The 13603-nt window shown below is 43.7% G+C and overlaps 1 protein-coding gene across 2 annotated transcripts in view; it reads right to left on the bottom strand.

Annotated features, from left to right (window-relative positions):
• Window positions 1-13603, bottom strand: part of lama2 (laminin, alpha 2) — a 202303-nt gene that overhangs the window by 156905 nt on the left and 31795 nt on the right. For both annotated transcript variants that reach the window (XM_071202002.1, XM_071202003.1), the window contains exons 2-3: window positions 8994-9164; window positions 2496-2608 (exon numbers count right to left, since the gene is read on the bottom strand). In XM_071202002.1, the coding sequence (XP_071058103.1) occupies window positions 2496-2608; window positions 8994-9164 (284 nt within the window). The remainder of the gene's footprint in view (window positions 1-2495; window positions 2609-8993; window positions 9165-13603) is intronic.

Below are 13603 nucleotides of genomic sequence, written 5' to 3'. Positions count from 1 at the left end.
CTCTTTTTCATGATACACTTAACGACAGAAAAGATGTGAAGGACACCAAGATATTGACTTAGATTCAACTTGAATACAGAAGTTTGAGAATGAGCCTTTGTCCAGGGAATCCAAAGAAAAGTACAAGAGGCCGTATCGCTCATGTTCAGGTTTATATTTGTGTTTTTGCCTCTGCCGTGAAATGTTTCCATCACTTTTAACCTAAAAAGCTATTTTTCATAGGCTTCTATTAATAAACCGATGGCTTCTCGTGAACTGAAGTCTCACACCCTCATTATTTTTATTCTCAAGACATCTATGTAATTATACTCTGGCGGTATAATCTGTTTAATCACACTTCTAAACTAAACTAGATGTCCTAAATCTCCCATGCCAGTACACAGACCCTTAATCACAGAGAATCCTGCCAAGCGTTCCAAATCATAAATGGAAACCCAATTATTGAAAGGGTGACAAGCATGTTTATGAAATGATTGATAGCTAAGTCGGTTTAACTAATTTCAGCACTGCTGTAATAATAGCAGGTAGTTTAATTCCTTGGATGACAAAACCTTTGTTCAATAATTAACTAATGGCTGTGATTACAAAGCGATAGACAGCATGCAGCGTGGTGTGTTCATGTCATCTAAAACTAGGGCTGGTTACAGGAGCAAAAGCCTGAAATTGGTAACACAAGATTAAGGAAAGTCCACAATGCATTTTGACCATTGCATTGTGCATTGATTTTGTTAAGTACATTTGTTGAAAACTAATGCACTTCACTTCTCTTAAAATGTTCTGGTTGGATGCGAATTGCATTTTGTTGTGCAATGACAATAAACATGCATCTTGAGTCGGTTGGCATTGCTCTCATTTGACCAGATATAATATATATATTAACTTATTAGTTATGTATTATTCAATGTTAATAAAGAAATGTAGGCAACAGACGTTTGTTAGGGGCTGTGATGCTGATGATTGGTAGCTTTACCTTAAATCTTCAAGTCATCTTTCATTTTACTTAACAAAAAATATGTTAAAAACTGTCACGAAATAAAGAAAAGCGAAGCTCAAGCCCAATTAATTTTTCAAAAGTTGGCAAATCCAAAGGTGTTACTTTTATAATTTAAAGAAAAATAGAACATTCAAAATGTAAAAATCAAAAAAGCTGAGATATGACTACAGTGTATTGGTGATACAACTATCTTGGTGATATCTAATGATGAATGAATGTCACGGGGTCAAATCCAGCGGCCACCTGGTCTTGCTGTGTCGAGGCAATAGGTTAATTTGAAATTGAAAATGGTCCATATGGGGGGGTGTAAAGTGTAAGTGGTTCTCTGCACACGTGTGCTGCTGCAGGCTGATCCAGGGTGTGTGTCACCTCCAACGTCTCTTACATCTTCTAAATGTGTTTTTGGCAGAGATGGCAAAAGTACGCACATCCTTTACTGAAGTAGAAGTACAGATACTCGTGTTTAAAAATACTCTGGTAAAAGTAGAAGTACTGACTAAACTTCTTTACTCAAGTAAAAGTAAAGAAGTATGGGCTTTGAAATGTACCTGGTGTAGCTCATGTAGCAGCTGTTTTAAAGAGTACCTGACCTCCCTTTATATTAATTGAACAATAATGTCATTGTTAGCTAATGAATGTTTCCATGCTGAACAACGGCAACATGACAACGTTTCCATTGGTCCCTCTTCTTTAGAGAAGACCAGGAAATTATGGATACACGGATCGTGTTCAAATCAATAGGCACGCAATGACTCTAAATAATAATGATCACGCACCAACACACATTCAAACTAAAGGGACGAGCCTGTTTTGAAAATGTAAAAAGTAGAAAGTACAGGTGTTTGTGTTAAAAATGTAAGAGGTAAAAGTAAAAATTCGTCAGAAAAATAAGTAGTGGAGTAAAGTAGTGATACCAGAAAACTGTACTTAAGTACAGTAACAAAGTATTTGTACTCCACTACTTTCCACCTCTGGTTTTTGGGAAGTTCCTTATCTTCTTAGACTAAGCTGGGCAACACCTTACTTCTCAGCCCAGTTTTTAAATCAAAAATATTTGTTATTGTTTCCTTTGACGATTTGTTTTATTCCCATGAAAGACAATGCCCCTAACACTGTATACACGGACAGCTTTCACCAAAATTATGTGTTCCTAATAGTGCGTTAAACTGCCTCAAATCACAGACTAATACAAATGTTTTTGATGCTGTTAGATGAACCTTGGTGAAAAGGTTTCCGTCTCAGACAATAGAGGCTGCGGTCAGGTTTGATTCATGGCCCTTACAGTGGATTCCAGTAATGACGAGTCACCATTAAATTCCTCTGAAAAAAACATAAATCCGACCGCAGCTGTCGTTCTTTGTGAAGAAGGAGCCAAGTGTCAGTGCTACAGGAAGGGAAGGCTTGACTCAGTATTAGTGTAAAGATGGGGTAAGCCCGAGGGGAATACATGTGGAAGATAACACCCTCACGAGTATCATATTACAAATGTGTGTGTTTCTACCTGTTTTAAGTCCAGAGTGATTGTCACAGAGTGGTACTTTCTTCCATTCTTGATAGAGGGACTTTGCCACCAACGGTTTGTCCCATCTATGGCGTACTCTATGGGATGTTGTTCTAGAAAAACACACAAACAAGAACACAAAGAGAGATCGAAAATCAAAGTGAGGGTCAGAGGTCATATCAGTAATTGTATTCTATGTTATCTTATATTTCTAATATCATTTGAATATCACTGAGGAACATTTTCCATATTTTTTTTTTAATATAAAACTGGCATTTCAACCATCCAAGGCCAGATATCAAAAGCACACATTTCTACCTTATCAGGGAGAAATCATTTTCTTTTCTTTCCTTTTCAGATTATTTTATTTCACTTCTGAATAAAAATAAATGTCACCCTATTTGCAGAATCTGCTCCTCGCTGCTGTTACTATTCCGCACAATAACTCGGACGCAACAGGAAGGAAATAGGGGGTTACGTATTGTAACCCTAGTAAATAAGCACAGACGGAGCCCTCTACTGGACTCTATGGGTACTACTCTCTATCATGCTGTGCGTGCTTTCACCTACTGAGTTTACGTAAACAAAGCCGGCCAATCGGGGCGAGCCTACCTGAATGCGCGCGCAGGCCCACAGTATATAAAGACGGCTACACCCGCCGCCCACTATCCTATACACTCTTCAGCAAGCGGACTAGGAAAGACAGGGTCCCCAGGTAGAGGGCTCCGCCTGTGCTTTATGAATAGGGTTACAATACGTAACCCCTGTATATTTCACACAGGCTCCGCCCTCTACTGGACTCTATGGGTACAGTGGGCGGAGCCCCGATGTATACACGCCCTGTCATCCAACAAAATCGACCCACCACACCGTCCCTGACCGGCTTTTGGCTAACCTCCATTGCATCCCCACTTCCTCCCATCCGGTTGTAACCGTAGAGAAGTTGGGGCCGCAATTTGGATAAGGCACACTCACACACGCTTACCTCGTGTAGAGTGTGCATGGAAAAGATCTGTGCGGAGAGTCCGTCTGGAGCCTACCGCGCACCATGTTCCCCAGGTCCCTCAGGAGCATGGGAAAACATAAGTGCACCACGTCCCCCACACTCACACACACTCCGTGTAGAGTGGGCATGGACAATAGTGAGGAAGGCTCTCCCAGCCTGCCTCCAGCCCTGTATGGGGCTGATTGCGCACCATGTCTCCCGAGTCCCTCAGGAGCATGGGAAAACACAAGTGCTTTATGTCCAGGGGGGGGGGGGGGGTCAGACACCTGCTGACCCACAGCCACCCCCCCTCTCACCAATCATGCGTTGCCTCGGCAAGCACAGACGACGAGAAGGAGCCAGACATGTCCAGGAGATAACATTTTATGAAGGAGCCAGGCGTAGACCAAGACGCCGACGTGAATATATCTTCTACACTCACGCTGCTGACTAATAGCCCGTCTACACTACAGGCATCGAAAAATGCTTTCAACGCTTCGCCCATTCACTTGAATGGGGTGACGTAGTTGATTTTGAATCTTCGCCGAACTGCATTGTGGGGAGCGGAGCGTGGCTTTGCAAGCATCACGAGCATCAAAAGTTGAGCAATGTTCAACTTTTGAGGCTCGATGCTTGGCATCAGCCAATCAAATCATGCGTATGCAAATCTGACAGTACAAGCACTAGCCAATCAAACCGCATGTATGCTGGGAGAGAGTACGCAGGTCATTTCCTCATATTAAAAAAAAATGGAGCGGTAGTGAATCACCCGGTGCTGTATGATCAGTCTCTGTTCACCTACCGGGATACAAACCGGAGGAGCGAGGCATGGAGGGAGGTGGCAGAGACAGTGGATGAAACTGGTAGGTTTTCGCCTGTTTGGGGATTTTATATCCAGTTTACTTCGTTTTAACATTGCTATTGCTTTGTATGTCGGGGGCGGGCGGGAGATTCCTGATTGGTTGTTGGTCGCCTTGGGCGCGAGAAATCGCCAAGCCTCAGACACGCCCAGTTTCAAGATTTTTTGTAGAGCGCACGGCTGCCATTAGACGCACTGAACAGCTGTTTGTGTGCTTTGGGGATGGTGTGGCTAGAAAAGCTCTCTCCAAGAAGCGCCTAACAGGATGGCTATGCGGGTGCATTACACATGCCTATGGACGGGCGGGGAGAGCCCTCCCCACTGGGGTCCGTGTGCATTCTACACGGGCTGTGTCAAACAGCCTCACGGCCCGTCTACACTACAGGCAACATAACATGCTAGCGCACTCACTGGGCAGAGGAGGTGCAATTTAGCCTCCCTGGCCTCAATATGGGGTGGAAGATGAAAGCCACCTAACTGAATAGCCCTTGACCTGAACGAACTCCTTAGGCTCTTAGGAGTAAAGGAGGTCTGAGTGTTGCCCCGCTATGGTCACCCCGGATCAAAAGGCAGCTTGGGTGCACCGACAGAGCGGTCAGTTCGGACACTCTTTTGGCCGAAGTCAAGGCAAGTAGCAATGCTGTCTTCCATGACAGTGCTTTCAGGGAGGAGAGCTCCAGGGGCTCAAATGGTTCTGTGACCAGACCCTCGAGCACCAACGGCAGCTCCTGACCCCCTGCAAAAACCGCGACATAAGTAGCTGACTGAAGGCTGACCTGCCTCCAAATCCCTCATGGCAGGACGAAATGGCTGCTGCATACACCTTAATTGTGGAATGAGCCAGCCCCCTGCCCACCAGTATCTGTAAGTAGGTAAGAATAGAGCCCAGCGTGCATGACAGAGGCTCTAGACTCCTTCCTTCACACCATCGCCGGAATCCCGCCCACTTTGGCCTGCAACAGGCTGTGGTGGATTCTGCTCCTGCTGCTTGGATAGTCTGTATAACGTTGTCAGACAGCCCCACCTGTCAGACAGCCCCACCTGTCTCAGCCTGTCCCTCTCAGGAGCCAAGCCTGGAGAGGTTGGCCCAGAGTGGGTAACGCCCCTATTGCCCCTGCTTCCTGAGACAGCGCTCCCCAGACCTGAGGAATAGCCCAGGGCTGACCCACCATCATCTGTGTTACCCCACGTACCACGGCGCCGATCTGGGGCCACTAGGATGACTGACAGCTGCTCCCACCTCACCCTATCCAGAATGGGGGGGATAAGGTGCAGCGGTGGAAAGGCGTAAAGCAGCTTCCTTGGCCATGGCTCGTGTGCAAATGCACAATGATTGTCCCACCGGGCCAGGGAGAACCACAGGGCACAGTGGCTGTTGCGCCAATTGGCGAACAGGTCCACCTCTGCTCTCCCGAACTGAGTCCAGAACTGCTTCACCACCTCCGGGTGAAGCCTCCACTCATCTGGCAGGGGTCCGCCTCTTGACATGAGGTCGGCCCCCCGTTCTCCCGTCCCGGGATGTGCAGGGCCCTTAGAGACAACACTATCTGTGAAACCCACAACCACAGGTTCTGTGCCGTGGTCAACAAGGCTATTGAGCGGACTCCGCCTTGCCTGTTGATGTACGCCACTGTGGTGCGGTTGTCGCTCCTCACTAGCACATGTTTGCCCTGTATTAAGGGTCTGAAGTGCTGTAGGACCAGCATCACTGCTTGCAGCTCCAGGAGGTTGCTGTGCCGAGCCTCTGTCAGAGGCCAGCAACCACCTACAGCTCTCTCTAGGCACGTCCCCCCCCCATCCTGTCACTGAAGCGTCTGTAAAGACTGTGATATAGGAGGTCACTTGCCCCAGTGGAGCTCCCCTCCGCAGATTCTCTGGGGACCCCCAGAATCGGAGGTTGCTCTCTACTGAGGGGGGGGGTGATCACCAGACGTCGTTTGTGTCTTGAGATCTAAACGAAGGCCAGTAAGCCACCTCTGTATGCGACGTGCATGCAGGAGTCCGAGTGGCACTACGGAGTGAGCAGCCGTCATGAGACCCAAAGTCTGCATGATGATCAACGCTGTCACCGTCGCCCCCTGACACAGCCTGCAGACTGCCCGCAGCAGGGATGCCTGTCTGCTTTCTGTCAGGGTGGCGCGTAGTCTGCCTGCATCGAGCATCACCCCCAGATATTCTACCTGCTGGTGAGGTATGGGGGAGCTCTTCTTCCAATTGACCGCAACTCTTTTTCAACCCAACTTGGTTAGGTGTAGGATCAATTGCGCTGTGTGAAACATTGCCCATTCCCTGGACCTGGCCATGACTATGAGGTCGCCCAGATAAAAGAACACCCTCATGTCATGGTCCCGCAGCGGTTGCAGCGCCGTAGCGTGCGTGGGGATAGGGAGTAGCCGAACGTCAGTCTGTTGTACTCGTAGGCTACCCCCTGGAAGGCAAAACGCAAATACTTTGTGTTTTGGAGCAATTTCGCCATGAAAGTAAGCGTTCTTCAGGTCGATGGTTGTGAACCAATCGCCTGGCTGCACCAGTCCCAGTAACTGTTTCAGAGTTAACATATGGAACTTCTTGCATGCAATGTGCTGGTGCAGGCATTTGAAGATCCAGAATGGGCCTGAATTCTCCTGTCTTCTTGGGAACCAGGAAGTACAGAGAATAGTGCCCCTTCTCTCTGACTTGAGGGTGCACATGCCGAGAGGAAACCTATCTCCTCCTGGGATGACAGATTTTAACAACACGGTCCTTTTGGAAAGTGATCCCTCACTGGGATATCACACGGCAGACAACGGCGGCGGCCACGATCAAGCTACAAATAATCGCTCTGATCTGGTGAGGTGGGGGCATCTCCAGCAATGAGCGAGATGCCCAACACACCCGTGTTTATTTGCAGTCGCCTTGTCACGCGGTAGCGTGGCAGAGCTGTTTTCAGCTCCCTGCCCAGCCTGCTGCCCGCTGGGAGCAGCTGCACTCCGCCGCCATGGTCATCACCTAGGGCGGTGGACCTCCATGGACCGGACCCGGAAGTGCCCGACAACGGCAAACGGAGCCATCCGCCCCCCTGGAATGGGGACGTGAATGGCACCGCCTCGGCCATATCCTGGTCCCCCAAACACTCTAAGCAGAGGTGGTGGAGACCGGCGCCCGCGATCAAACCAGGGCAGGTGCATGGCCGAGCTTCCAGTAATGGTGAGTCCATTTTTCCTTCTAATCTTCTAATCTTCGTTCGTTTAACTCTTCGGTTGTCAGCTCGTCTGAAGAGAAAAAGGATAGTGGGCGGCGGGTGTAGCCGCCTTTATATACTGTGGGCCTGCGCGCGCATTCAGGTAGGCTCGCCCCGATTGGCCGGCTACGTTTACGTAAACTCAGTTGGTGAAAGCACGCACAGCATGATGGAGAGTAGTACCCATAGAGTCCAGTAGAGGGCGGAGCCTGTGTGAAATATAACATATTATTAGTTTAACACAAAGAGAAGGTCACTTTGTTACACTTTAATGTATGCTGTGTGTAAGCCTTTCTTTGGGTGGTAATTTCATGAGAGTATTTTTAAGTGAATATGATGGATTGCAACTTGCAGCTGCCAATCATCAGGCTACTTATGTGTGACATTTCTGTTATAAAAACCATGGCAACTATTGACAGAATAGCAAAAGGAGTCTTTCCTCTCCTCTTTTTAACTACATCCTTCCTTCTCCCTCATTTATCCAGGTGTTTTCCTCCTGTGGCTAAGATGTTTTACGTTGAAAGTTAATAATGGACATGCAGAATTGCTTAATCAAAATACATTCCCATTGCCATTCAATTAAACAGCCTGTCCTACAGAAATAGATCAAATAATACAATAACAAGTAAATTAGGAATGGTTCGTTATATTAGAATAAAGAATGTCTAGAAGTGTAGAGATATCTTTTTGAAACTGATGCATCGAGTATATAGCTATACTACTTTTAGGTTTTTTATGACCACTTGAACTGTATGTTGTACTGTGTATTTGGAATGTTGCTTTATCGTCAATCGTCAATAAGTCGTCTGAATTTGAATCTATAGCTCATTATCAATTATTGTCCCTAGTGGGACTTTAACGGTGGTTTTCATGATCTATTCCTTCTCTGAGCAAGAAAGAGAATACATGTAAGCATAGTTCATTTCAAATACAGAGAAAGTCTGTTATGTAACTCATCACTTGTTTTAAAAATACCTTTTTGATCTCAGTTCATCAGTCTTTCATTTCCGCCACACTAATTTCAAGCTTTATTTCCCCCGTCTTTCTGCAGCAGTAAAACCCTGCTTCATCCTTCTTCTCTCCTCTCATCCTGGTTGACTAACTGTCTGATTGCTAAGCTAACTAAGCAAAGCTAGCTGAGCAGGTGTAACCAAAGCTAACTGCACTCATTAGCTGACTGACTGGCTGGTTGATGACGGACTGCTTCAGCGACTAACTGATGGTTAACTGAATCATTGATTGACTAAATAACTGTCTTGTATGAATTATGATTGCAGGCTAATTTTCTATTGTCATCTTGTCATGTCGCGATTGATTTCTCAGTTCATTCAGTGATTATCATTTCAGACAAATGGATTTGTTAACATCTGGCACTAATTAAGTAATCGAGTATGATTAATTGTTGTAATCAGAATACCTATAAGTCTGTCTTACCTGTGGGTGTTGTACTCTTTTGGTTGCAGATTCGACACTGAGCGTTTCTTATGGGCTGGCCGGGTACATGTTCCACCAGCTTGCAGAACATCTCCGGACCCGTGGAACCACAGGTCGCATTAGTGGAGATATCTGCCATGGAGGCCAAGTTCAACACAGCCGGGAACAGACCTGAAATAAAACACACAGACGAACAGAAACAGATGTTAAAAAATAAACCGATAGATAAACATATTATTATGGAAGCTTGTTAGACATACAGTAAATGCAACATAATATTAAGAGTGTGGTGTTTTTGGAAATACACTTGATACATACATGAAGTTGGTATCAATATTCTCATTTAAGAACTTGAAAGCAAATCATGAAATGTATTAAAATGCCAATTCAATGTTTACCTAATTACCTTTAAGCCGTCTTTAAAATATGTTTCCATTTCCTATTGTTATCTCTTTTTTTGACAGTATATTGGATTTGCTCTTCAGTTTTATTTGAAACCTGAGGATGTATGACTTATCCCGTTTGTAATCCTGTATTTTTAAAGTCGGATATGTTGAATCACATTCATTCATAGTATTATAATTATTATTTTAAAACAATAATAAAAGTATAGTTGGATCAGGTTGAACGCAATTAGGAGCAGCTCAAAGGAGGTCAGAAAGAATGTCTTCTTCACATGTGTTGCTAAAAAGCAGAACATTATGTGTTATTAGGAACCCTAATTCAAATGTTTTGTTCTTAAAATCATAAAATGGTGTCAGTTTCTGTGTGTAGTCTTGCAGCGAGTGAGCCAGCTTGCACAGTTGTTCTGAGGTTATGAGTAATTAGTGGGGAACATGAGGGGGAGGGCAGGTTTGGTACCAGTCATTTATATAATCTGGGTAATATTTCGGTTACAGTCTAATGCAGTTAACATCATTTACCCCTCACAGATAGAGCAAGCCATATTCACTTTATCTTTGCATAAAAGAAGCATGCCGATTAAAGAAAACATTTTTAGGCCACTTTTCAACCGTGCAGATTTGGGCCTGCTACTTTATCAAAGGACTGTTCATTTGCATTATGTTGCTCAAGCATTTTCCACTTCCTTTCTGTGGCTATTTTAAACTGCTGGAGCTCATTTTATTATGGAAAACAATCCTAAGTACGCAGCTTTTTTCCAGGATATTATTATGTTATACTTTTCAAAAATGACTTTCTGATCTTGCGATATAATTCACAAAATATCGTTTTCACACCCCTATCTTATCCTAATGTCTTTTTGCATTATTTGGTGAAGTATCTGGACTAAATGCTACATAGAAATGCATGTAATGTAATACATTGGATTCCGATTTGGATTGTTTGGCATGCATCACATTGTTTGTCTATAGTACTGTATGTGCACATAGTTTAAAGTATTTGAGTGCACTCACAAGCCAAGTAGCTCTGAGACTTCTAAACAAAGCGATGGTAACTCATGTCATCAGCACACAAATGCACCATGAGACTAAGCACCGGTTTTTCCAGGCTGTGTGTTCCCACATTCGTCTCAGAGTCAATGTCAAACTTGTTGGACTTAAGGTACTGGAATGCTCAACATGGTTCACATTTCCTGTCTGGCAAACACACCCACACACACACAGACAAACACATGCACCTCCTGCACAATGTCACATGTCCCAGACGTCATGTACGGTAAGGTCAACAACTTTTACAGTTAAACAACATGTGCACTGATGTACAACCATAAACACAGAGATGCGGGAATGTACAGAGGGAAGATCAGATTGAAAGACAGTATAATTGTAAGAGAAACGAAGCACTTGTGAAAGGGTGGACGGTGTGTGTGTGTGTGTGTGTGTGTGTGTGTGTGTGTTTGTGTGTGTGTGTGTGTGTGTGTGTGTGTGTGTGTGTGTGTGTGTGTGTGTGTGTGTGTGTGTGTGTGTGTGTGTGTGTCCAGAGGAGTCCAGCTGTTTGGCCAGATGTCAACACTGATGAACTGTGAAGAACATCGGAGACACCCAAAGTCTCTCTCACACATGTGTACACATTCTCCCATTAGTACTCACAATATATCATACACACACTCTGCATGCCTTCCGAAATTCTCACAACTGATATCTGAGAATCTACACGAGGGAGGAAAGATTTCCATATACCAGTGTTTTCTTGGAGGGAAAGTTCTCACTGTGTAATATCATACCACATCCGGGTTGTGTTTGTGGAGACTCACACAATGCAGCTTTGAGTAAATCAGATATGAGAAAGCGGTGTGGTTTTGAGAAGAAAAAAGTAACCATAACACACATGTAAAGTTAGGATATTAAATTGGGTTTTTTACATTCATGTGTTGCAGTTTATGTTGTTGTTGTTGTCGGCAAGTTATATTTATCAATGCATCACGATAATGTCACTCCTAGGCAATTGTGTGTCTCGACTACTGTCACACATCACAACACTTTCACTTATTCTAGAAGTACTGAATAGTTTCAAACTTCATTCATAACTGTTTCTTAGTCAGCATTGAATTCTGGGCTATTCTCTTTTCTGCTTTCTTTTGAAAGTTCATTCAATAGTAGAGCACTCGATATTATTCACGTCATACCTTTGGTGGCTGTGTGATATTGTTTTCCACTCTTTTGATCCACACATTTTCAATAGCTCCCGACTCTACAGCCTTTGGTATTTAGTATTTACATAAATGAATGTTCACTGCAGTTTAAAAAACTGTTTGCATTCAAGGCCTTATTTGAAAACCTCAATATAAGCTTTGAACTCAGTTTGCACATTGTACTGATAATAAAGCTGCTTGTATTCGTGTTGAACCAAGTCTTTTCACTTCCTTCTTTTCATCGTGGCAGTATTTGGATTTTAAGTCTGATATTTGATTCACATCTCAAAGGCTCTAGTCTCTAGTGGAGAGCAGGTTGAACTCTTCACTTTGCCTTTTGTAAACTCTATTCCCAATCTTAAATCTTAAAAGTCACAGTCGGCAAAAAGAAAAGCTCTAAAATACGAGTAACAACATCCATATATATAACGGATTTAACCTTTAATGCACCTATTACAAGAGCAAACATGCGTGCACCATCTTATTGTCATGTTGTCAACACAGCAACTAATTGAACCATCTTCAATGTGAAATATATCTTATTTAAGGCTTTAATAAAAGATCATATCGGTTTCTTTAATACACATATTTCTCATGATCCGTCTCCACACCGTTTCTAACGACGGCCTCCTCCTTCTGTCAGGACATCTAGCCAACATCATGCGTAATTATGGATATTCATTCATAACCTGGATACAAATGTGTGTGGGAGTAAGAATATCTTTAATAGTGTCATTTAAACCTAGATTTGAGACAGCTAATACCTTACACACCCATCAGCTCTGCTTCTCTGCATTTAAAGGGGGTCAGAAAGGAAACATTATTTGTTCAAAGTGAAAGCACATGTTTAGTTAGTGCCATTTTCACCTCTTTCAATCTGGCTGGGACCCTTGCATGTTCACATAACACATGTCCAAACTTTAATTATAAAAGCACATCAAAAACATCTTTGGAAAGTGAAAATAATGCAGGGAACAACAACATTTTCTAGATGTTGTCACTGTGTTGGCTGCCATGGCAACTTTTCTAAACATTACAATTATCTCTTGGGAGAATGTCATCATGGGTACAACTCCAACTCGGATAACACTTTCTCCCTTTGCTTGCATGTCCAACAATGAGGTGAGATAACAACAGAGACACAGAGAGGGCTCGCTAAAGAGAGGGCTCACATTTCAGATTCACTCGATGACAAGGACACACACACACACACACACACACACACACACCACACACACACACACTATCTACTCAGGTTCATCACCTTCCATTCTTTTCTCTCTGCTCTGATAACCATGGTAACCCGTCTATCTGTCTGTTGGCCTCTCTATGCCGCGTCTACGCTCTGTTAACCAGATGTCTCGGAGGATTTGCTGCCACACAGCCTCTAAATTATAATACTGTCAGAATGTACGTATAAGCACACACAGGGAAAGCTGGGAAATGTCGTCATCGTCAAAGAAGTTGTTTCAACACTCCCAAACACTGATTACGAGGAAACAACCGTTGAAACGATGGGTGGAAAAAAATATTACCCAAAGAATAATTACAGTACAGGCTATTGCGTCATCATACTGTATCAACATGTGCAAATGTAGAAATTATCATACACCATATAATGCCACATTGCGGTTATGTTTTACAATTCAAATATATCCATACAAATATATATGTATACATATGTTGGAGAGAAACCAAATAAAACATTCGATTTTCTCAGCATTTGTCACAAGGTGCATTGACTAATTGGACATTCCCGGAGCTTTCAGCCACACACTGTGGTCTTTTTCTATGAAAAGGCTTTGATTCCTTATTTGTTTTCGGTATGTGTCCTTGTTGATGTTGCAAGTGGAGATGCTGAGATGCAAGACGAATGTCAGACCTATTGTCGTATCGTTTATCGTACCGTCACATGTTTTTGCGTGACCAGAAAAGCCACTAGGTAAAGACTTAACCACTAAGAAGAAATCAAACCTCTTCTCGTGTCGCAAGATGTGGGAATTCAATTTTACATCGA

This window comes from Pseudochaenichthys georgianus, chromosome 24, assembly GCF_902827115.2.
Source record: "Pseudochaenichthys georgianus chromosome 24, fPseGeo1.2, whole genome shotgun sequence".
In the NCBI taxonomy this organism is placed as follows: Eukaryota; Metazoa; Chordata; class Actinopteri; order Perciformes; family Channichthyidae; genus Pseudochaenichthys; species Pseudochaenichthys georgianus.
The sequence above is the reverse complement of the archived record's forward strand: the minus strand, read 5'-3'. Positions and strand labels throughout refer to the sequence as shown.